Source organism: Uloborus diversus, chromosome 4, assembly GCF_026930045.1.
Source record: "Uloborus diversus isolate 005 chromosome 4, Udiv.v.3.1, whole genome shotgun sequence".
Classification (NCBI taxonomy): domain Eukaryota; kingdom Metazoa; phylum Arthropoda; class Arachnida; order Araneae; family Uloboridae; genus Uloborus; species Uloborus diversus.
This window is the reverse complement of record NC_072734.1, coordinates 14078857-14104495: the sequence shown is the minus strand read 5'-3', so window position 1 is coordinate 14104495 and position 25639 is coordinate 14078857. Positions and strand designations below refer to the sequence as shown.

The window sequence follows — 25639 nt, the reverse complement described above, 5'->3', positions numbered from 1 at the left end:
TATGTAAAAGGAAGTCATGTGATGCACACATCAGCTCGTTTCTGATGAGGAACAAGCAAATTACATTACATGTATAAGCAATGTTCATTCAAACCTTGGTCTTATTTGTTTAAATGTGCAGTTGTTACCAAGGTAAATGTTTCTAAAATGCGTCAATGTAAAAGACACCTTTAAATTCATTGAATGTGCAATAGAACTAATGGACCGCTTATATTCTATTTTAAATTCATGGCAGGATACTTAACGGTGCATTATATTTGCTTTTAAAATAAACTTTTCAGAAATAGATGCAGTATTAATTGTCTTTGAACATACAACAAGGAAAATAATTTTGTGATGCTTCCTGATATCCCCTTTTGCTGGAGCTATCCATTGGAAATTTTTCTTCAAATCTGCATCATTCTATCATAATCTCTCTTTATTCTATTTATTTCAGAAAATTTTTACTTCTTTTCGTAAACAACTTTTGAAATACAAATGGAGAATTAATAGTAGAACTTCAATCAAGACAGCAATTTTCGCCTGCTTTGGGTTTTCAACATGAGTTTTCTATCTTTCTAAAGCAAGATAATGTAATAATAATGCTTCAAAAATGATAAACCTTATTGCTAATTATTTTAAGACACTAAAAAAAAGTCATAAAACGCTTCCAGCTCATCCTTATGTGAATCGACCCCCTGAGACTAAGTGTGACCACCGCTTTCCACCATCACTGACCACTTTTTGGAGATAGCTCCTCGTTTCTCCCCCCCCCCCCCTCAGTTTTCAGCATTTATATAAAGATTTTAATTTAGTGGGACTAGAGAGTTGAAAACTTTAAAAGTATGAATATTTGTAGCACGAAGGTACACTTCCTGCTTCTTCCCTCCAAAATACTAAAAGAAACAAATCATCAAAACCGATATTTTTTTTGTTCTATCTTCTAATATTTTCATTTAATAACTAAAATATCGAAATCATTTGTAACTATACATTTTGCTTCATGTAAGGAGAAGTTATTAAAAAATTCAAGTGTCATCATCCTGATGCATATATTTATTTTTTTTAAATAATTAATATAAATAGGTTGAGACATTTATTTTAATTTATTTAATTTTTGCTTTCTCAGAATAGAAGGTTATTATTGTCTGGTCTCTTTAAACTATCTAAATTAACTCTTTTCATTAACTGTTGCCCTTGTTCTGATAGTAATTTTTATTTTTAAAAATTTGCCGATTAATCTGCGAATATTGCCTGATTACAAAAATAATCAGTGAATTTGCCAAAATTTGCGTTTGTTAATAGTGTAGTAACACAAGATTTAATTTGGTTTAACTGACATGAATATTTATTTTTCAACAGTTGCTGAAGACTTGGGAGATTTAGAACCAAGCATCGATCGACCACACGATATCACTGACAACATAAACCTTGAACAAAAGCACAAGGCTGAAGAACCACCTGAAGAACCTGAGCTGAAAAAACCTAAATTCGAAAGTCTCAAACGGCAAGACTCAACGAAGAAAAAATCTCCCAAATCATCAGACTCTTCCGTGCCTCAGACGCCTGCTGAGGAGTTAAGCCTCCCTCCAGAGCAAGAATCGCCCAAAAAATTGAAAGACGGTGAAACTTCTGTTCCTCAGTCACCACTGGACAGTTCTGAAAAACCTTTATTTAGGCAGGACTCTCAAAACAAGTCTAAATCGGCTGAATCATCAGTGCCAAGTACTCCAACTGACAGCTTAGAAAAGCCTCCTAAGCTATCTCGGCAAGATTCTACAAAGAAAAAAGCAAAATCTGCGGAAACACCTGTTCCTGGAACACCAACCGACAGCATTGATCAGAGTCCACAGCTGAGCAGACAAAATTCAGTGAAAAAGAGCAAATCTGCGGAAACACCTGCTCCTGGAACACCAACAGATAGTGTGGATCAGAGTCCGCAACTGAGCAGGCAAAATTCAGTGAAAAAGAGCAAAACTGCAGAAACACCTGTTCCTGGAACACCAACCGATAGCATTGATCAGAGTCCGCAACTGAGCAGGCAAAATTCAGTGAAAAAAACCAAATCTGTGGAATCATCTGTTCCTCAATCACCGAACGAGCCTGTAGATAAATCTCCTTCTCTCAGTCGACAAAACTCTGTGAAAAAGAAGACCAAATCTGCTGAATCCTCTTCGCCTCAGACACCAACAGAGGAGACCACAGCTCCACCAGCGCTTACTCGACAAGATTCTGTGAAGAGAAAAACCAGGCGAACGTCCAGCAAAGAGGGAGATTCTGTTGACACGATACCAGAAGAACAAGCTAAACCAAAAGCACAGGATTCTGTTTCTAAGAAGGTTTCCATCGACGAAGAAAATAAAGAAAACGTCCAGTTAATAGAAAACAAATCCAAAAGTAAAATAACAAAGCAAGACTCGCTCACCAAGAAAGAAATAGAAACATCGAAACTTCAAGAACCTCTGAAAGAAGTTCCTTCAGTTACAGGTGAGAATCTTAACCCCATCCCAACGATAGTCATGTCTGAAGATGCATCCGGATTGGACGCGCGATTTGGAAGTTTTGAAATTAGTGAAGACAATGCCACGTTGGCGTGTGAAAGTTTGAAATCGGATGAGAGTGTGACTCCCCCTGCAAGTGGTGCGTATGAGACAAATTCCTTGTTCTTTTCCCATGTTTGTCATCACTTGTTGTTACTTGTTCCTGTTTTGTGTGTGTTTTATGTTTTGACTCAGATATTAGGAGCTGAATTATGGAATTGAGCATCAGCAGATATGTTAAGTTAAATTTTCGTCATAGACATAAATTTTAACCAAAGTTTCTTTATTTGAACGAATACTTCAACTTTTATTAGTAATGATTAGGAAATTAAGTCAATTCATTCAGTGTTTTCATAAATCAAAATTGTCAGTTTTTTCCTCCATGTAATCAAATAATAATTTAAAAAATTGATTTTAAAAAAGAAGTAAAATATATTTCTTTGTCAGAGTTAAATTTTTAAATAATTCAACTACCCTCTAAAGCTTTCATTTTGTGATTCATAGTTCAATGCTAGTCTAGGATTACTATTTAAAAACTGGATAAAAGTATTACTCGTGAAAATCGCTCAATGCAATATTTTAAATGTAGATTTCACATATCTTTCAATATGTATTTGTTTTTATTACGTTTTATATGTAGCTGCTTATTTTGTTGCAGGTTTGTTGTTACTTTTCAAAACGTTTATAAATCTGTTTGCTATGACAGATTTCCCTACTTAATGGTTTATCTTTCTTTTCCATCCAAAAAAAATTGCTCGTTTTTCTATTTCATATTCTTTATTTGTAAAACTAATGCTTAGTGTTGAACTATTTTCGAGAAACGACGGACCAGCTTTTCTCTTTTAGTTTAATGTTTGCATTCTTTGGAGTTTTTGTTCAATCTGTCATCCATTTTTTCATTTTTAAGTGAGAAAAATTGTGCATACATCAAACTATGACGTAAAGTTTATTATTTTTCCTGGATACAATTCTAAGATATCCTTTGTTTAGCATTTTATACTTAATGGATCACTGATGTCATAGTCAAGCGTCAAGGCTATGCCATCATTTTTTGGGACTCAAGGAAAAGAGAACTGATACTAAATTTATTTCTTTAGTTTGTAGATTTATTGATTGTGAAGCGTTGTAATGTTTCGTATGGTGTTATTAACTACCCTCTTTGTCTGAAATTGAAAAAGTACTTCATGAGTGTGGAATATCATAAAAATTTATTTTTAGTGACATCCAATCATATTTCTTCTGTCTATTATCATGCTATATACCAAGTTCCACACCATGTTATCTCATGCGTTCAGTGTATCCCAATTTTAACGATAACACAATAGTTTTTTTACATAATTTTTCTTAAAGAAAAAAATGTTTCGAAGAGCTCCTTTTCATAGTCTGATTTCTCTTTATCTCTTTTTTACCTTCTTCCTTCTTTTCTCTAACCAAAATCTTAATTAAATTTATAGCTCTACTTAGGTCTTAAGAGCTTTTTTCACAATTGTTCTACAGCCGCAAAAAGTATGAAAGTTATTTATTTCTTACATCTAAGGATACTTAAAAATTTTCAGGAAATTATTTGCGAACTATTTTTATTGTCAATTTATATGAATTTACTTGAAAAATGAACCTTATCTGCAAATTTCTTAGGGAGCATTTAATGCAGCGAAAGTTTTCTTAGTCTTTGCTATCGTGCTCGTTCGCTCAATGTCAAAAAAAAAAGTGTATATATATATATATATATATATATATAAACTGCTGTTGCCTTTTTATTACTACTGTTGTACTTTCATTCCCAATTTAATATCGTACATCAAAATTGTATTACAAACTACTCTGAGTTCATAACTTTGTCTAAATTTAAAAATGTGAACTAGATTTTAAATTTTAGTTTTGTACCTACTTTTATGTTATTTGTAGGGAGCAATTATGAATTTGTCATGTTACTTACTAGCTCTCATTAGCTCTTACATTTTGCATTTGATTTTCCTTTTAAAAATACATTATCTTCCTCTCATTCTTTCATATAGTGACGGTAGAAGCTATAAAAGTTTTATTTACCTTCATCATTCATTTTCTACTGGAGTTATTTTTCCTAGGGTACAAATTTACTTCGATAATGAATAAGTTATTTTAATAATAATACCATTAAATTTTTATTAATGAAGTACAGTAAAATAAATTTCACAGGAGTACACAGATCTACATTCAAATTAGTTTAAAACGCTTACTTTTAGTTCATAATTTTAAAACATTCTGCACACACACACATAAGATCGACTCAGCATGATGCTCTAGCTGAGAAATTGAAAAAAAAAAAACTTTTCACAAACGCTGTGCCAGCAATCTAATTCAGTTGCCATCAAGGAAGCGCTTTGTGTGGAAAGATGTTATGTGACGAATTGCTGTATTTACGTAAAGACTTTTAATTTTTTCGAGCAATCACAATTGCTAATTGTTTGCATTTGACTGTCCTTGATATTTGGTTCCTTTTTTAACCCCCACTATCCGCTGCGGGCGCGATTCCTCCCGGTAGCCGCTGCTCTTGGTCGGTGGCGTCCATGTCCTACATACACGCACGCTCATACACACTCACACACGCGCCTTTACACACATACACACACGCCAACGTGCATACACACAGGTCTACGCACACACACAAGCTTACATATACAGAACTATGCACACGTAACCGCATAAGAGGAGGGACAGGAACCGTTTCTAGAAACAAGCAAGTTGGGTAGTAACCAATGAGTAGGGTCCTGTCGCAACTCGTGATTGCGAAAAACATAATTTGAATTCAAAATTTCAGAGTTCAAATTAATTTTGAAAATTCATCCTTTTTTTTTCATCCTTCGTACAACCGAAGTTTACCCCTGTGTCGATGATATAGTGATTATTTGAGAAAGTTTTTGTCATTTTTAATTTCCCGATCTTAATTTCGCTCTCGCTTGTCTAAACCGCTCAACTTCTTCAACAAGGACATGTCTTGTTTCATCTCTGCAATTAAGTATTATTTTCGGTCCTAGCAATAAGAAGAAGCGTTCGATGTTTTGAACATGTATTAAGATAAGTAAGAAAAACAACTTTAAAAAAAGCACAAATTTGCTTTTTTTTTAACGTTGTTTTTCTTACTTTACTGTTCAGCACAGTGGTATTTATTTATCTTATGTATTAAGATGTTCGTCCGACGAAAAATGCTCGTCTCTCCAGACATGTCCGTTACATGCAATATCTTTTCAGCCTTTTGGTTGTTATTGTAACATTAAATTTTATTTAAAAGTGTTTCAAGAGATTGGTTTCTTTATTTTCAATATTTATTGATGAGTTTTTCGTGGTTAGCAATGTTTTGTGAAGCTTTTTATTGGAAAATTAATGTTTTAAAAAATGATTAAATCATAAAGCGGCATAGTTTCGATTTAAAAACATCAGCTGTTACCTCTTATTACAAAGACTAACACCGTAAACGCATAATCCCCTCCACTAAAATTTTATTTACACTGGTAATAGTGATTTTAGTACATTTATTTAGGATGAAAATATTTGTGTGTGTTAAAATCTTCTATTTTCACTCGTCTTATTTTAAGTTTTTGACACAACTTCTTCGACAGAAAAAAAAAGATATTCAGACATTCCCCTATCTTCTGAGAATTGGTCAGGCAATAAGTTGATTCAGTTTGGTTCACGATATTTCTATATTAAGAAATCAGTTTTTTAACCTATATTTTTTATCGTTTTATTGAACACAAAGTCCCAAAATTTTGAATTATAATATATAAAAAATGGTAGTAAAATGAAAACACGAGAGGGAAAATAAAAACTAAAACTTTCTGCAGTGTTTTAGCACTTATACTCAGTTAACGTTCATATTCAGATAGCTTTGTTATCAGGTAGCACTCTTATTTAGGTGACACTTTTATTTAGATTGTATTCTTGTTCAGATTGCATTCTTATTCATGTTGCACTCTTATTCAGATAACATTCTTATTCAGGTTTCATTCATTTAAATTGCACTCTTATTCAGATTGCACTCGTATTCAGATCGCACTCGTATTCAGATTGCTCTTTTGTTCAGATTGCTCTTTTGTTCAGATTGCTTTTTTGTTCAGATTGCTCTTTTGTTCAGATTGCTCTTTTGTTCAGATTGCTTTTTTGTTCAGATTGCTCTTTTGTTCAGATTGCTCTTTTGTTCAGATTGCTCTCTTTTTCAGATTGCTCTTTTGTTCAGATTGCTCTCTTTTTCAGATTGATTTCTTATTCAGGTGCCCAAAACCTTTCATTTTAGTCAGGTATTGCGATTTTACACCGCGTAGTGTCTTCTGTCTTGCATGAGAAGCCTCGCAAACGTTTTCTCATCTATTTTGTACAAATTTTCAAAAGTTTCTTGTGTACTAGCTTCGTTTTACTTTTTTTCTCTTGATGCTCTGTACCTAGATTACGTCGCATGCAGTGTAATCAAGTATTTGTTTCTTTGATGTTTTGTGTGATAAAGTTTTTCCTAGTAAACTTCCATTTAATATGTGATACAAATTTTTGATATGAACGATATCGTGTGTGTTTGAAAGTGTTGAGTGAAAACCCTTGATCGTAATGAATTTCCCTGTTTTTTGCTTAAAAGAACGTGGTTAGATACTTCGGATTTACATCACGTTTTTATGTTTTGAGAATTTGTTTTCTTACTCGAATTTTGTGTGAATGGAATACTTGCTCTCTTTAAGGCACTTAAGATTGCTATTTTAGATATTGTGCACATAGATTTTCTTTGTGCTTCATCGCATTTAAATTTTTGCTTTTAAAAAACCGTTTTGACGTAAATGTTCAAAATATTAAGAAGTTAAATTGTTCGGAACTAATCTTCAAGAAACAATGATGAAACATTTGCTAAAGTACTCAACCTTTTTGAAAGAAAAACGCTCTAAATACGAAATATACCATGTTCCATGTACCCAATTATTTGTAACTAATCTTCAAAGAATAATGATGAAACATTTGCTAAAAGATTCAATCTTTTTGAACGAAAAACGCTCTAAATACGAAATATACCATGTTGAATTTCGGTACGAAATGTACCATGTTCCATGTACCCATTTTTTTGTAGCTAATCTTCAAAGAATAATGATGAAACATTTGCTGAAAGATTCAATCTATTTGAACGGAAAATGCTTTAAATACGAAATATACCATGTTGATGCACAAAAATTGATAGAAGCTATTTTTAATTTTGTATCTGTAACTGAGTCTTATTCGTAATTAATGTCTGTCTGAATAGTTAACTGTTTTTTGATTAGATATTGACAAAAATATGGATAAAACTATTGCATTTCGTTAGTGAAAATGCTCTAATCAGTTTAAAAACCGACTAATAATCCATGTTGATTACATTCTCCTTCTAACATGAACAAAGGTCAAACGAATATGAGTTTTGAGTCAGACTTATATTGTAACTGATAAAATGCATTTCGGAGTAATATGATGGAATGTAATTAATCTGTTCAACCGTATGTAAAGAAAAATTTGTAAACCTATTTTTGTAACAAAACTCGATATTATTGCCAACTATTTTTGCTGATATGCATCGTATGTATTTTTAAAATGAACATTAAAGGTAAATCTTTTTAAAAACGTTTTTAGTCTTATTGCTTTTTGTCGTTAATGATTTTTTTCTTTTATTTATTTATTAATTTTTGAAACATTGATATTTTAAGCTGCAAATAACGCTAATTATTGTTTAATGAAACCGTCTGACAGTTGTTGAACAATTAACACCTTTAAAGAGTATCTACAAAAAAAAAAAATCTGTAATTTATTACTTCTCTTTCTCAGATACGGAAAATTTGTAAGTTTTAATATTTATTTTCCCTTGCAACAGCCAAATATCAATCTTTTAATTCACATTTAATATTTTTTGCACTGGCACAAGTTCGAAAACACTAGATTTTTTCCCATGGATTTGGAAAGTACTGTCATTGCTCTCGACTTGTTTTTTTTTTTTGAAAGTTTAAAAAAAAAAAGTCCAGACACTTAGCATCAATATATATTTTTTTACTAATTGTAATTGCAGTTCAACTCAAAAAATTAGCAATTACTTTTTCAAAAAACCTTGGCTATTCACGAAACATTATCTAACGAATTTGAATTTTTCTTTTTGCATTAACGATATCTCCTGAATTATTAAACATTTGTTTGTTTGAGCCTCAAACCAGTTTGACCTTTGTTCATCAATAAACAATTCGTCAAAAAAAAAAAAAAAAGAAAAAAAAATAATAATTAATAATAATAAAGAAAAATTAAGTGTCGGTTTAAGAAATGAATAGCATGTAAATTATGCATTATTTTTGCACAGTTGTGCTAAACATATTTTTTAAGTCTAACGAAACAGATAAATTAAACCCATTAATATGAATACACTAAGAAACTTTTTCCCAATTCTATTCGAGCATCTGTTTGAGTGTGTTTTAATGTAACTTTCTTGACGTAGATTGTTTTATTAATTCTCTCGTGCTCTCTTTTAACATTTATGCGAGTAAGAAAGAAATAAAACTAAATTAAAAAATAAGTATTTGACGCAAAGGGGAAAGTAAAAACCAAAAGACTTGCCATCTTTTGGTTGCTTCTTTATCGCTGATTCTAACAATAAGTCTAACCAAGCAGCATTAGAATTACTTTGTAGGAGAGTTAGAAGGTCGATACAATCATAAATTCTTCAATCTCCTTGAAAGTATTGAAACCCTCCATGAAAGAATTTTCAGTTTTCAGAGTATCCGAAATGTCCCCGACATCTTAATTCATAGAAAAGCAGAAGATTGTATCGATATGCAGTTAGTGTTTTGAATAATTCACGGGTTCAAGAATTTTTTTAAGAAATCGTTAAAAAAGGAAAGGAAAAAAAATTATAACTAGAAGTAACTTACATCAACGGCTGTACGTCACAGAAAGCATTTGTTTTTCCTTCTGTGACGATGCAGTCGTCAATGTAAATTACTTGTAATTACACATTTTTTTTTTCTTTTTGAGCAATTACGATTGCTTATTGCTTTTATTTGACTGTTTTTGGCGTCCTATCATTTTATTTTCCCACCGCCATTTTCCATCACCGTCGACCGGCTCCTCACGATGCTGCTCCTATAGCGAAAGCCGTCTCCAGGTTGCATCCATGTTCTACACACACGCGCATAGATACACAACTATACACAGACACGCTCACATACACACACACAAACACATACACACACAAACACATACACACACACAACCACATACACACATACACAAACACATACAGACACCTACACATACACATGCAAAAACACATACACACAACTACCTACACATTCATGCCTGCACACAGACACAAATACATATGCCTACGCACATACACATACCCCCCCACACACACATTCATGCACACAACTACCTACACATTCATGCCTGCACACAGACACAAATACATATGCCTACACACATACATATACCCCCCACACACACATTCATACACACAACTATCCACACCCTTATGCCAGCACACAGACACAAACACACATGCCTACGCACACATACGCATACCCCCTACACACAAACACGCATAACCCCCACACACAAACACACACGCCTACATACACACACTCGTGATTGCGAAAAAAACATAATTTGAATTCAAGATGTCAAAATTCAAATTAATTTTAATTTTTTTTCTTCTTTTTTTCCTTTATTTTTTACGATGCCATATAAAATTCATGAACCTGTCACGCATTATGGCGCAAACCGCTTAATGATACAATTTTTTGCTTTTCCATGAGCTTTTGAAATCCGTCAAGAACTTTTCGGACACACTGTTTTTCTGGGGGGTTTTGCGGAGGGGGGATTTCTGTTGTTGTAAAAACTTTTTAAAAATTGAACTACGTGTTTTACTGAACATTAAAGCGGCCTAGCTACATTTCAGTATATTTTTAGTTAAAGCTACATTATCTGTTGAGTACAAATTTTGATAGCAGGAAAAAAAAAGCAAGATATGCCTGCAAAGTGACAATGTATTTTAATGATAATATTACATTTTGTTCTCTTTAACCTCTGATTTAAAACTGAGTTTAACCCAAGCACTACAATATATCATCGCAATAAGCTAAAAATTAAACTCAAATTCACTAATATAGAACATAAAACAAAGCTGAATTTTAACTCCAATTCACAAATTGAGAATTGAAACGACCACATTTTTACAGTTTAGAGTCCTGGGAGAAACTACACAAAATAAATTCTAGCCGAAGTTTGTATAGTATTTGGAATAGTATATAGTAAGGTAGACCACAATTTGATCTCATTGATTATCTTGACAGCAAAAAAGAATAGATTCAACTCTTTTGTTAAAATGGTTTCTCCATCCAAAAATATGTTCATTCTTTTATTTATTATGGAGTTTAAAGGGGGAAAATATATTCAATGAACGACATTTTTCATAAAAAATATATATTTTTAAATTTTCGAACAGCTCATTAGAAATTAATTAAACTTAAACATTTAATAGAAAAAAAACCGAGAAAGTAGGCTAGAAAAATAATAAGACTTAATTAAAGTATCGCAAGCAAGATGGTGACAAAAAGCTGAAGAGCAAATGATGTCGATTGTTTTATTATAAAACAGAAAATATAAATAAAACTAACAACATGTTTACTTGTGTAGTGTTGCAGAATACTAATAAAAATGAAAATGAACGAACTGCAACAAATGTACTTCTAGTGCAATGTTCTAATAAACAGTTCACCATTTAAAAGAACGGCCGTTCATTTTTTAGCAGATCATTCATTTTAAAGAGTTGACCTTTTAGACCCGTTCGTTCATGAACGATGCATCCTTAATTAGAACTTTGCAAATAAAGAAAGCATTTGAAGTGAATAATGGTAGGGTGATTCTCTCCAAATAGGCCAAATAAGAGCTGATATATTTTTTTAACAACTTCGTTGAAAACACATGATTATTATTATATTCTTTCTTTTAGTTACTCTGAACTCATCTATATTGGGAAAAATATTGACCATGATCAATCCCTTTTATTTTTTGCATTTTTTTTTTTTTTTTTACTTAAGTGAAGGAGTGTTGCCTATCATAACCTTTTCCTGTGTGAAAATGGCTGATTTGGTCGAATGCACAAAGGAATCACTTTAATGAGTTGAAAGAATTACTAGGCACATTTCTTGAATAGACAACTTGATGAACTTGCAATATATTATAATTACAAAATAATAATATAAAGTAGAATCCAAGTCAATTCAACAAGGGGTGTAACATGATGGTCTCGGATTTTTTTGAATTTAACATATGTTAAAATTCATAAAAAAATGAAGAAATGTGGTTTTTTTTAATGAATTTTAACGTATGTTAAATTCAAAAAAAAAAAAAAAATCCGAACCATCATGGTATACTCCTTGTTGAAGTAAATAATATTCTACGCTAGCAAGTAGTCTACAGAAGTGATAACAATATAACCATTGTTTGAGACTTTTCAAGTGTAAACTCATAATATAGTTACAATAATAAATTTATGATGTATTTTGTTTGTAAAACATTCTGTTGATTAGCATTTATTTTATAACAGCAATAGTTTAATTTTAATTCCATAACATGATAGCCTAAAATCGTCACTCCCTCATAAGTGAGAGAGTGACGAATTCTAACAAAATGGCCATTTTCTTTTTCACCATTACTTGATTTGAGATTAGACTTCGTGGGCTTAAACTACAACTAAATAAATATAAATCAATAGTAATAAGGTATTTTTAATATTTACCTTTACTCTGTTGAGACAGATGAGGAAGTGATGAGGCAAAAAAAAAAAAAAACTTCCAGTTCACTCTCTGTCAAAATGTTCTTCTGAGCAAAAAATCATTTTTTTTTTTAATGCAATATGCTGCGATGACTGTCAAAATATTCTAATTCCATCAACTAGTTTTATGTGCTATCTAGTTGCAGTAAGAGGCACTTTGATGCGTCAGTGAGGGAGTGATGTAATTGTTGCCAAAAAATATTGCCAAAAAAAATTTTTTTTTAAGTTGAAATTTTGTATGGGGACAGTTTGAGGGAGTGACGAATGCTTGGTTTAAATTACAGTATTAATTAATTTATAAATACCTAAATTCTGAAAATTACCAAAATAACTTCTAAAAATCATATTATGCATGTCTGTAAAATTTATTTTTAAAACAATGATAAACTAATGAGATACAGTTTGTCCATCGATGATACGGAATTGGCAAATGTTCGGTTAAGACGAGTCTATCTGAACCCCCTATAACCTCCACTATTGGAACCATAATCAGAATAAGGGGAAAAGTAAAAATTTTATGCTTGTACTCGGTTAATTTCGATGTGACTCTGCTTAATTTAGAGACTAACATATGAGTACATTTGAAAAAGCTGGCATCCCTGAAAAGTAATAGATGCGTCATTTCCGCCTGCAACCGGATGTTTGTCTTTCCATCTCATCGGTGGTCGGACTGTACAGGCCTGGGACATTAGTTTGGCCTATTTGGAGAGAATCACCCGGTACTCTGACTAGTAAATGAACTTTGGCAGAATTTCATTTTCAAAAACTCATAGTAAAATTGTGTCATTTGACTCATGACAGTAAAAACATTTTTATTGATGGATGTAATTATTAAAAGGAAAAACTTGGAGATCATTATTTGTGGTTCTGTTTTAGGTTTTTAAAAGTTTTTATAAAAAGTAGTGCAGCAATTCTGTAAATGAACCAGTGAAAAAATTTCTAAGCAATGAACATGTGGAAGATTTTGTTTTAAATCAAAGTTTTGTTGTCGCTTCTTTAAATTTTGTGTTTCTTTCGTGCTCATTTTTAATTTTAACTTTCAAATTTTATTACATATCTTTCGTTTTCACTGTTATTTGATTCTTTTTTTTTCTTCACTATTCATAGATTGTTTTTCTTTCCTGTTCGCTTTTATTTTTGGAAGTGAATAGAAGGAAGTTACTGCTGACATTCATCTAAAACACGTTTTCAAACCAAATTCAAAAAGAGAATTACTAATTTCATTACTGGTACGCGTACACTCTCAGGTCGACGACCCTACAATTAATAAAAATATTTAAAAAAAAATACAACCGACTTCAAAACTGCAGCTTGCTCTGAAAAGGGAAAAATTATTTTATTCTTTGAACACCATCGATAATACTTCTAAACATAATTTTTGAAGTTAGCACAAAAGCGAACAGTAAAATTGTACGGAAGACACACAGGCATATATTCCTTACATGATTATTTATTTATTTGAGCATAAATTATTCATTTTTGAGTTGTTTAGTTTTAACCATATTCTTACTATATATTAAACGTACATTCATGAATATTAAAAAAAAAATACCAGAAAGTACTCTAAGAACACAAATTGATGTACATGAGGTTAGTAAAGTCTTGCACCAATAGTGAAAATTCATTTAAGGAAACTAATACTGAATTAAACGTAATTATTTTTTCATTTTGAGCCATAGCTCAAAAAAGTTGTTTCTGCAACGTTAATACACTTCTACGTGTGCACCTTTCGTAGTTCTGAAAAGATTTTCAACTTTGTGCCTGACACTAGTGCAGCCAGAATTAACCTTTTCGCTGCGAGGGACTCTTAACATTCCTTATATGGAAATAAATTGAGGCATTGAGAAGCAAAGGGATGTAAATGGACATTTTCCAGTTTTGAGTAAAACGCGTTTAAAGTCCCGGTCCTAGGTAGGCTTTTATTGAACGTTTCTAAATCATGTTGTATAGCAGCACCTACCAGGACTACTAGTACTATCTCTTGACCAAAGACAGAGGAGAGGTTCACCTGCCATTTGTACTGGTTAACTGCAAATTTTTGATTTTGGCGCTTACATCACTTTACTTCTCACTGCCTAATTGGGTTCTTTTTCCAAAATTTTAAAAGTATTTTTTTCTGAAAGAGCATGCTTAAAAACATAGGATCTGACCATTTTTTAAATAATTTGTTTAAGTTTAATATTTTTAAAAAACTACTTAAATCGGTGCGCTATCATTGTTTACATTTCTTGCCGATGACATCACAAATGATGAAATGCCATTCTGTGTTGCCATTCACAGAGCAAAATATTTAATTCGCATCTTTACTCAGGTGTATTGGCAACGATATGGTTGATAGCAAGCGTAGGGCGCAATATTTAATTCGCTTCTTGATTATCATAACGTGGAAACGCAGAAGAAAGATGCGCCAAAATGCATCATATGTGACGTCATCAAGACCACGCCTTGTTTGAAAAATCGGACATTTAAAAAAATTAATTAAAAAATAACTGTTGGGAAAATAAAAGTATTTTCTGGGTCCATGTTATTTTTTTTGCTTATTCTATCATTTCAGTGACAAAAAGTACTACTTTTGACTGAAGGAAACAACCCCATTGTCATATTAAGACTGGCAATAGGTGTTGAAACTAAAGGTTGTAAAACCTGTCTCGTAGCACTTCTAGGAGTTTTATGCCATGGACGCCAATTTAAAGTTTTCGATGTTAGCGCCACCAACATGCCTGTAGGTAATACTGTACTAATGAGGGGGGGGGGACTTGATGAGATAGGGTCAAAATAAAAATAATTATGTTTATATCTTAAGTAGTTTTTTATTTTATTTTTTAAATACATTTTCTCTATCAGTGCAAGACTTTAATCTTGCCCTCAAAACTTTACTCAAAACTTGAAGTACCCTGTAAATGTGGAACTTCTCACATGCCTTATTTATTATTTGCAATCTGCCTTGATATATAAAAGAAACCTACTTTTGAAAGAAAAAATTGATTTAAAATACCTCTCTAAACCAGTAATTCTCAACCTTTCTACTACTGAGGACAACGTGGTACCCTTCCGAGCCCTAAGTGGATCACATACGACAGAAATAATATTTTCACATCAGTTATAGTAGGTGAAGTAATATGGATACAAAAGTTTTCTTAAATAAATATTATCACATCTATAAAAATGATTCGAGGATTAATTTTATCTAGCTGTACACGAACCACATGAAAATTGTTCACAAACTAGTGGTTCGAGGTCCACCGATTAAATTATGGATTGTTATTAAAAAGTTTAATTTTCGATTGAAAACTAAATACAGTAGAACCTCTCAATAAGGTATACTAATGGGACCTGTCATTTTGTCCCTTAAATAGAGGTGTCCCTTATTCGGAGTTGGATAAATAGATGCATGCCATGTACTAAGTAGTATAATATCACAATAAACATTAACTATTAACTCTTATGATTAAATACTGAAAACGTTTCATATATGCTAAATAAAATTCATAATTATTAAAATTTTTAAGTTTATATTATTGAATTAATTAAAATTTAATCAAATTTCATAATGACAAAGTTCTGTAGCATACATAAATAATTTTAGAGTAATGCATTACAAATATGTGCTTTATGTTATGTAATTTACAGCGTAATACTATGTGAATTACAATTAATGTTCAAATTTTTTAAGTTTTATATTCAAATCTAATTAGTTGCTGTGCACTCTCTGTCGGCCCTGAACCTACTTGACTAAGTTGTTGAGAGGGTAAATCATTGTATGTTAATTTCAGAAAGTCTTCTTTGCAATACATTACTTGTTTCCTTCACATATGTTTATGTCAAACTTAACCACAATTAATTTTTAGAGGAAAAGTGAAACTTGAATTCCAGTAAATTCACTATTTCTTACGCCCTTATACATTATTTTTTGCATTTTTTTAGTTTGTGACTGTCCCTTACACAGAATGTTCCTTAATTAGAGGTAAATACATGGAAGTCCCTATTCAAAGGGACTGGGACCAGAAAAAATGTCCCTTAATTAGAGGTGTCCCTTATTCGGAGGTGTCCCGTAATGGAGGTTCTACTGTATGATTTGAGACAAATCACTTATCAACTGGAAAACCCACGTTGTTTTACGCAAACGGGAAAAAAATATCATTTACAGGTGTTTTAGGGTTACGAGGAATCCATTTTTCAATTGCGAAAAGTGTTTTGATGCACAGACAATTCTTCATACTATTTTTCTAATTGCGTTTATGTTGTGTCTATGTAATGTACTGTTGTTCCCTGTGCTGTTTGCTGAAGCAGAATAAAAATAAATGTTTGCATGTTTTTGTAATTAATTTCACTAACTCTTCTCCACAAATCTCTCCCTTTTTAACGCCGCCCTCCGTAGCTTGTTTGGATGCGTGCGCAACTTTTAGTGAAGAAAATTATTAGGTAAGTGCTTAGTTATACTTACTGTGGATAATGCATTTAACGTATGTTGCTTTCAATAGTTTAGAATAATAATTGCTGTTTTAACCATTAGGAATGTCAGTTAATTTTTTAACTAAATTTTCTTTTACAGTAGTAAATGTTTGCAGTATTTTCCTTTGCAGTTTATTTGAAAAGTTTTCATACATATATTTATACATACTTGCTCACATGCAGACAAACGCACAGACATATTGATATATGAATTTATTAAGAAGTTTTCAAGGAACTAAAGATACACATTTCTTACGAGTGAAGGCAAAAATGCTTGCAATACAAATTTATATCGTAATTTTTGTCCTAATATTGCATTGTATAAATAAAACCTATGTTCATGTAAATTGAGATGTGGGCTCAAAAAAAGTAAGGTCTTAAAAACAGTGAATGCAAATATCTTTCTAGTTGGAAAAAAATAAATAAAACAAAACAGAAAATGTGTTTTAAAGGAAAATTGTTGGTGTGAGAAAAGAATTGGTGAAAAACAATAAGCATGACAAAAACAATCTTGGAAATACTATTTAATGGAACCACTTAACAATATTGCTCCGAAACCAAATCAAACTACAATGGAAATAATATATGCTATGTTTATTTACAAGCTATATATTTCTGTAAATGTCACGGGAAAAAAATTATATTTTATGTGTTACTAAATTAATAAATTATTTATTTGCACAGTATTTTCCCCTAAATTATGCTGGAAAGATTTCAACTCAGAAAAAACACCTGTAATTTTAAAACGAATATTTAACTTCGTGATTCATTTCATGCTTGAACGGTTGCAATGATTTGTTTAGATCGTATGTTGAGATAACTGTGTAATTTGCCTTTTTTATATTCAGTTTATTAATTAATGTTTTCTACTTATGAGGGTTTTCAGCGCCATAACAAAAGTAAACCAACATTCTCCGCCTTTGACACTGATTTCTTATTGTCCACGCCAAACATGTGGGTGACACTACAAAACGGCGAATTTCTTCATGTACATCTACTCGATCTTTTCCTTGAATGCAGTTTAATGGTTCAGTATCTAATAATAGTATATTCCAGTTAATGAGAACAACTTCCAACGTAAATGTGATAAATTGATAAATGGGATGATGTGTCTGGTCTGCTACATCACACCCAAGGGATGTAGCAAACCAGACACATCATCCCAAGTATCAATTTATCACATTTACGTTGAAAGTTGCTCTCGTAATTGGAATATACGGTCTGCTACAGATTAACAATATCTTTCTTGCAGACACAACTTAATTTGTATGGGAAATCAGGGGACTTGTACTTATTTTCAATTTGGTGGCAATTTCTCCTTATTGCCAGAATAAAGGTTATTTACTTATTAAGATCAATTCTTAAGACTGTAGGGCTTTTGGACTTTTTTTGTTAGATTAATGCATAGATAAGGATCATCCACCGCTACCAATACCCTCATAGATTAGGTCGTTGAACTTGGTTTACGAACTTCAGTATAAGCCTAACCATCAGGATGATAGTTTGATTGTAAACTGAAAAGTTTTCAACATTGGGATAGGAACGAAGGTCATCTTATCCTGCTCCACAATGCCCCCAGTCATTGTATGTCCCAGACTGAAGCTTTTGATTCGCTCTGATGTGCCACCATCTACAATTGCTGGCACTCTGTCAAGGTCCTGAACCTGGCAGAGGATGTGTCTTTGTTGAAAACAAACTGCAAAAGATCCTGATACCCACTTCTTTTTGTTGATGTAGTTCCTTTTGGATCAGAATTTTTCCATGTTATTTTATATGTTAACAGGTGATAAAATCATTGATCAGCCGTGTTGTCTTCGTGTATATATTCTAGTAGTCTACTAAAATCACATGTAATTTTCATCGTTGGTCATGCTAAAGCCCAACGATGGTCTGCTTTATCCTTCCATCTTCCTTATTACTTGTGGAGTGACACACTATAGTGTAAAGTAAAGTGCCCCTTACAATAGTACCAAATGTAAGCGTTGTGTATTCTTTGAGCACTGAAGTGGTAGTGCTATTGATATTCGTTGAACTCTGAGATAGCGAACCGAATACATCTGAGAAAAAGCAATGCTTCCAGCAAAGAGTCTTCTGATTTCCTTTTCATTAATTTTCCATTTTAGGAACAAATCACTCTCATAAATCATTTTTTTTAATGAAAATTAGAAAGTTTTCTGTACAAATTTTGAACTAAATTATTTTAGTTTAAAAAGCAAGTTTGAGACACATGCTACAAAAATTACATATGTCCACTTAGCATTACGTATATGTTCTTTTAACTTAACCTGTATTCAACGGTTTGGACAATAATATGCTGAATCTGATTTTATTACAATTCGTTTAAATAAAAAAAGACCTTATTTTAACTGATTTTTAACTTTTCAACCACATTATAGTCAATGCATGAATTGTGATATTATGGCCACTTGAATCTGAAGGTAGTGAACTAAATGGAGAAATATGTATTCTTTCGATGACGGTCTATTTCATACTGAATCCTGTGAAACACGGTGGTTTTAGGGGAGAGCGCTTTTGAAAACACTGCTTTTCTTTGCGTAAAAATTATTTTCCGAGAAACTTGCCAAAAATGTTTTGATAGTGAACTTTTACCTATTGTCGAAATAAGTTGACTGTCTTTAGTCGACCTTGCTTATTCTGTTTCTAAATGTTAAATAAACAAAATATAGCTTTAGTTTGCTTAGAACTTCCCAAATGCCAAGCACATTCTTTTTTCTCTCCAGTTTAACGATAGAGCTATTATTAGCTCTCCAATCTTCCACAACTGCACATGTTTTCTTTTTCTTGTTTTTATGGAAAAAAAACTATTTCTACTTCAGCATTTGATGAGTCATTAAAGTGCCTGTTAGAAGTGGAGAATTTGACGATCCATTATTTCGCAACTTGGAAATCTAAGTGCTAATCGTGATCTCTTTGAAATTTTTGCTCGCGTCCATTTTTTGAATTTTTCATCATTTTTACGAAACTTTGACTAATTTTGTTAAAAGGGCTATTATTGTTGCGAGATTTACTTTTTTTAAGTAAATGAAAGAATTCATATGAAATCAGAAACACAAAAAAATTAACTTAATATAAAACTCATATAAAAATAATATGATAATAGAATGATTTTAAGAAACTACAGAGTCGTTTTTATGCAGAGATATGATAATCATTTTATTAGTAGTCTGTTTTTACGCACCGTAATTTTGCTAAGGGTAAATTTTTGCAGTTTTTAGTCTTGTAAATGGTGTGTTTTAGATCCCTTTTAATGTAGACGAAACCCTGCTGAATTGAATGTACATTTAAACCAAAGTATATTCACAACTCCAGAGCTCGAAACGCTGCCTTGCGGTGGTTAACAATACTAAAGAAAAAGGTAAAACATTCCATTCCACATGTTTTCTTTGTGGTAAATTACAGGCTTCAGACAGTTTATGGTGTAATGTAATTTCAGAAGAATAGAAAAGAAAGTTTCCCACAAACACGATGAAAAATTACTGCCATTCACGAAGCGTAGATGTAAGTTATAAGTTACGGCATTTGTTTGTTTTACCTTTTCATCCGCCATTAGACAGTGGCTGCAACGTCCTCTATAGTTTATTGGAGTTGCGAATGAAATATTCCGTAATTTTTTTTTCCTTTTTACGTTAATGATACTGATTAATTTTGTTGAAACTCTACTTGTGCTGGGAAATTCCTTAATTGACTAACACATAAAGCATAAATTAAAAACCTTTTTACATTTGAAACAATCAATCGATAGATATTATGCTCAATTAGTGCAAATTCAATATTTTTCTTCTCTAAATTTTTGAATTGAGTTAATTAGAACTTACATTTAGATTGACAGGGACATTCAAAGTGACTTCTACTTCTACGATTTGGCATTGTCATGCGAGAATTGAAACGAATATCTATTTTAAAATGAAAGATCTGATATGAAGAAAAATATGCTCATCCTACAAAGTTATTCTTTGCAGGATGAGAAAATAATAAAAATCTTTAAAAAAATCTTTAAAAAGGCTTTTGTGATTGTGGTATATGCATATATTATCACTTATAGAATTTCTCCAGTTTAGGGCAAGCGTGCTGAATATCAAAAGGAGCCGATACATTTGCTTTTACATATACAATATGAAACACTTTTCATTGCAAAATATGTTGAGAAAATACAACAAATTTTTTCACCCGTTTGATAAAATATGAAAGTCAGACTAAAATATCTTATACTTAAGGGACGTCCGTGGATGATTTCATGCTTTGAGGGGGGAGGGGGTTCGTGAAATGGTGACAGTTTGGGACAAGGGTAAAGGAGAGGATAACAAAAAGAGTGACATCGTGTATTTATTATAACAATATGGTTATGTAATACAGCGTGACATGTGACAAGGACAGGGGAGGGGGTAAGGAGAAGCGTGACATTTTATGAAAAATACGGAGGTGGTCAAATGTGATTTAAAATACATGACATCATTTTTAGACAGCCCGTTATGCTGTTTTAAACTGGAACATATCATAACACATGGAAGCAATATGTAGCAAACTTTCTGCTGAGTTAGATTTTTGAGTTGTTTTGAAGTAAAATAGGTCTGTTAAATTGAAAGCTGTAGTTTATTTCCTTTACCACGTCAGGTTTTCTCTTATATCTTGCGTGGACATAACCACTTTCCAAGGGAGAACGCGCACCACAAGAAGAACTACTGGTCTCCTATCTATTGGCTGACATAAATCCGCCAATCTTGCGCAGATGTATCTCAGGATTTAAAACACGTGACTCGAGCAATTTATAGTCTCTGAGGGCTGACGTAAGCCTTTTTAAATTTCAATAAAGTTTTTATTTTTTCAAAATATTATTTTTTTGTTTGAGAAATTTTAATTCACTTTATTATCAGGGCAAAAAAAATGAAGATACACTTGCATAATGATTCCGTGTTTATCAGTAACACGAAAATGTAATTTATTTGCGTTTTTTAGATCAGTGGTACACAAACTTCGGCCCGTGGGCCAAATCCCGCCCGCGAAGCTTACCCGTGTGGCTCGATGGTTTATTTAATTTAACAAAACGAAAAATCACGATTTGCCATTAAATTGCGAATTCGGAGACAAATGCTCAAATATTGGATTCTGAAAAACAAGATACAAATTTTTGCTTTAATAAAATAATTGTCTAGTAATGATAACGATAATTCTTAGTTTGTAATTTTCTTTTCTTTTCCTTGTTATCTAGAACAATTTTTAAAATTTCATATGCATTCTGGCCCGCGACAATCCTATTAATATGAGGTGCTGCCCTCGGGTAAAAAAAGTTGGGCACCACTGGTGTAGATTGTAGTGATACGTGACAAGGTACAAGGTTGTACTATGTGTACTGGGTGTTCCGTTTTAACCTGCCAAGACCTTTATTTTCGCAACCGTTTGTCCTAGATGTATGCTTCACATTGCAAAAATGTTCAAAAATTAGATGCAGGCTTGAGCTATTGAAAGTTTGAAGTAAAAATAAAAATGATAAAAAAACACAAAATTTAACTTTTTATACGGTCCCCAGATCCCCTAACTTATATTCAGGGAAATATTATCTACTTAAAAATAATTCTAAAACAAAAAGTTTGAAATTGGTACGACCAATTTTCACCGAGATATGAAACGCAGCGTTTTCTAACTTACACCACTTTTCACTCGCCGCCAATAACACCTTTTGGGGGAAATTATAGTGGTTAACAAGTGTTTAGAATTATATGTGTGCAGAGGGTGTTGTTTCAAATTTTTTCGAGGTTTTGTAGTGTGTTTTTACGTATATCACGGCATAACATTTGCATTTATTTTTGAATAGCAATGAAAAATATAAATACTTTGTTTTTCGTACTTTGACATGTCATTCCTCTAAAAGGACAATAAATTCCAATCTCATCTTCTGTAAGGTCCCTTAAAACTTTGAACTGGAGTATCTCCTTGAGTTTTGGCCCACAAATGTAAAGGTTTTTTGTGTCAGTAGTAGTTTTTAATGGAGATTATTTCTCCAAATATTAGTTAGTGGACCTAGGGCCCGTAAAAACATTAAACTTTATATTTGTTGACTCATTTTCATTTGTTTCTAACTTTTAATATCTCAACTCTACATCTGATTTTGAACATTTTTGCTACTAGAAGTATACATCTAGGACTAACGGTTGTGAAAATAAAGGTCTTGCAGGTTCAAACGGAACACCCTGTATAATTTTTGTTTGCTTAAAACAATTTATCTTTGACCTATCTTTTTCTAAAATGTCCTTTATTTTGTGGATTGGAAGCATGGAGCCGTATGTAGCTCAAAAACTTGACGTGGTAGACTAAAACTGAGATCACTTTTCAAACTCAGAGGCAACCAAATCACTGCTCCTCAGTGATAATAAAAAAAATTATCCGAAAACAACAAAATGAAATAATAATTTTTGAAAAAATTGATGAAAAATATTTTAATAATGTTAATAATTTTGATAATTTCAAATATAATAATTATTTTAACAGTCTCAACACTAATAATAAGTTTTATAATTTTAACACTACTACTACTAATAATAACAAAAAACACAGAAATGAAATTGATTACGGATCATTAAGACTTTGTACGTAATGTTGCAAAAGATATGGTACAGTATGCCGCTTTTCTAATTTTTGCAAATAATGCTATGCTGCTGCGATTCCAAGATGTACGTATTTTTTTTTATTTTCCATGCTATTTATTTGCTCACATCTTTTTGACGCGCTTGCTGCGATTTTTAAATTTTAATCTGGGGATTAAATTTTTGAATCTCATTTTCAAACATGGTTTTGAACAAATGAAAAATTCATGTTTTTGGTTATTTTGTTTTGAATCAATGATATTGAATTATATTTTTCTTTTTGATTCCCTTGCTGGTTTGGCAAAGCTTTGTGTGACTAATGCTTGAATGCTTTTTAGAAAACGAGATGGATAAACCACGCTTTTCGAAGACGCTTCGGGGAGTCACGTGCACGTGTAAGTATTCTTCTTCTGAAGACATTTAGATGTTCGTTAATTCTTTCCCTATTCATTTTTCTTTTTCTTTTGAAGATAATTTTTGTTTTAAAATCAGCTCGTTTTGACAGAATTTCCTCAATACACACACATATGCGAAACAGACATATTTTTCTTTTCTTTCGCAAACACGCGAAAATAAAACATCAAAAATAATAATAATTAATAATGATGATGATGATGTTGTTGTTGATAATAATAACAATAATGACGATGGTGGTAATAATAGTAAAAAAGTAATAATAAAATAATAACAATAATAAAATAACAGTAATGATAAAATAATAACAATAATAAAATAACAATAGTAATAAAATAATAATAATAATAATAATAATAATGTAATAATGAAAAGTACGAAAGTTTGAATTCATTGCAGGGGCATCATTACGAATAGAATAACAAAGTTTGAATAAAGCAGTCAAAAACTACTGCCAGTCAAAATTTTTGAAATAAATCAAATGCATTGTAAAAAAGTGTGCTTACTGTTTGACCGCGGATTGTATGTAATTTGGCAATCTGCCAAGTAAAGACTGTTCCATCTGAATGAATCTGGCAGGGGAGACGGGAAAATAACGGTGGGCTTTTGATGCACGCGTTTTATAATGTCACTAGTGCCTTACTCATTTATTGAATTCTCTAAAATGAAATGGGGGAAGACAAAAATAGTTACCATGGAAACAACAAAAAGAAAATAAAATATTTTCATTTCGTTCAGGAACGTAAAAGCAAAATGGTAAGCTCAAAACTTTTTGTGAATAAATAAATCAATTAACTTTTGCTGTGAGAATATAGGTAGAATTATCTTCAGATTAAAAAAAATGTTGCTGAGAGCAAATTTTTATTTTTACAAAACTAAGGCTAAATAATAGAGAGGCACATCTGTAACAAACCAACTAACACCCCTGTGAACTAATAAATACGTCCATTTCCGCCAATAAACCGGATATTAGCCTTTCCATGTAAGCGATGGTCGGACAGTACTCAGAATTATTGGGAAGTAGTATGTGTAATGAATTATTGAAGTTTTGTGGTATTACGAGTGGCATTTTTTGCACAATTGGTTTGGAACATCCTATATAAAAAAAACTTTTGAAAACAAAATATAAAAAATGCTACATATAGCAATGCTTTGTTTCTTTAATAAAACTAAATAACCATATTGGGTTCATTTTTATTACTGTTATCAATTGTGATACTGCAACAGTGGCAAAATCACTATCGTGACAATTTTTGCACGTCACTGCCTCTACATATTTTCATTAACAATGAAAAGTGTATTTTCCAATTGGTATCTATTATAATTTTATTTTTGTGTTTTCTTATCAATAAAATATTAAATGCATCGAAGTTAAAAAGATACACAGCTGTTCACATAACTACTCAGAAAACTCTCACAAACGAGAAAACTAAGATTAAAGCTTTTCCAATGAATAACGATGTTTTAAAAATTACCACGACTCCCCCTTCCCCCATATGGTTTGCTTACAAAAATATCTGGCCCCTTGCCGATTGCTTTTTCCTTTTCATGAATTCTGTTCCTCTTTTCTCGGCAGTGGGGGAGAGTGCTGTGTTAGAATGCGAAACGGAAGGACAGCCCACCCCCAGTGTCACGTGGCTACGGGACAATCAGAAGCTGGTTAAGGATCCTCGTATCTCAGCGAAGTCGGCCGGACAGCGGCACTCCCTGACCATCCGGGACGCCACGTCGGAAGACGGAGGACTTTACACGGTGGTCGCCGCCAACGAAAAGGGCAGCACCTCGTGCAGCGCCCCACTTAACCTGAAGTTGCGTAAGTGCTGACTTATACCAATTACCAAGTCTAAAAACTC

The 25639-nt window shown here is 32.2% G+C and overlaps 1 protein-coding gene across 4 annotated transcripts in view; it reads left to right on the top strand.

Moving 5' to 3' along the window:
* The window catches only part of LOC129221576 (obscurin-like), a 294822-nt gene that overhangs the window by 134159 nt on the left and 135024 nt on the right, over positions 1-25639 (top strand). For 2 of the 4 annotated variants that reach the window (XM_054856083.1, XM_054856080.1), the window contains 3 exons: positions 1342-2619; positions 23711-23767; positions 25363-25599. In XM_054856083.1, the coding sequence (XP_054712058.1) occupies positions 1342-2619; positions 23711-23767; positions 25363-25599 (1572 nt within the window). The remainder of the gene's footprint in view (positions 1-1341; positions 2620-23710; positions 23768-25362; positions 25600-25639) is intronic. The other 2 variants (XM_054856082.1, XM_054856081.1) reach the window with 2 other exon arrangements.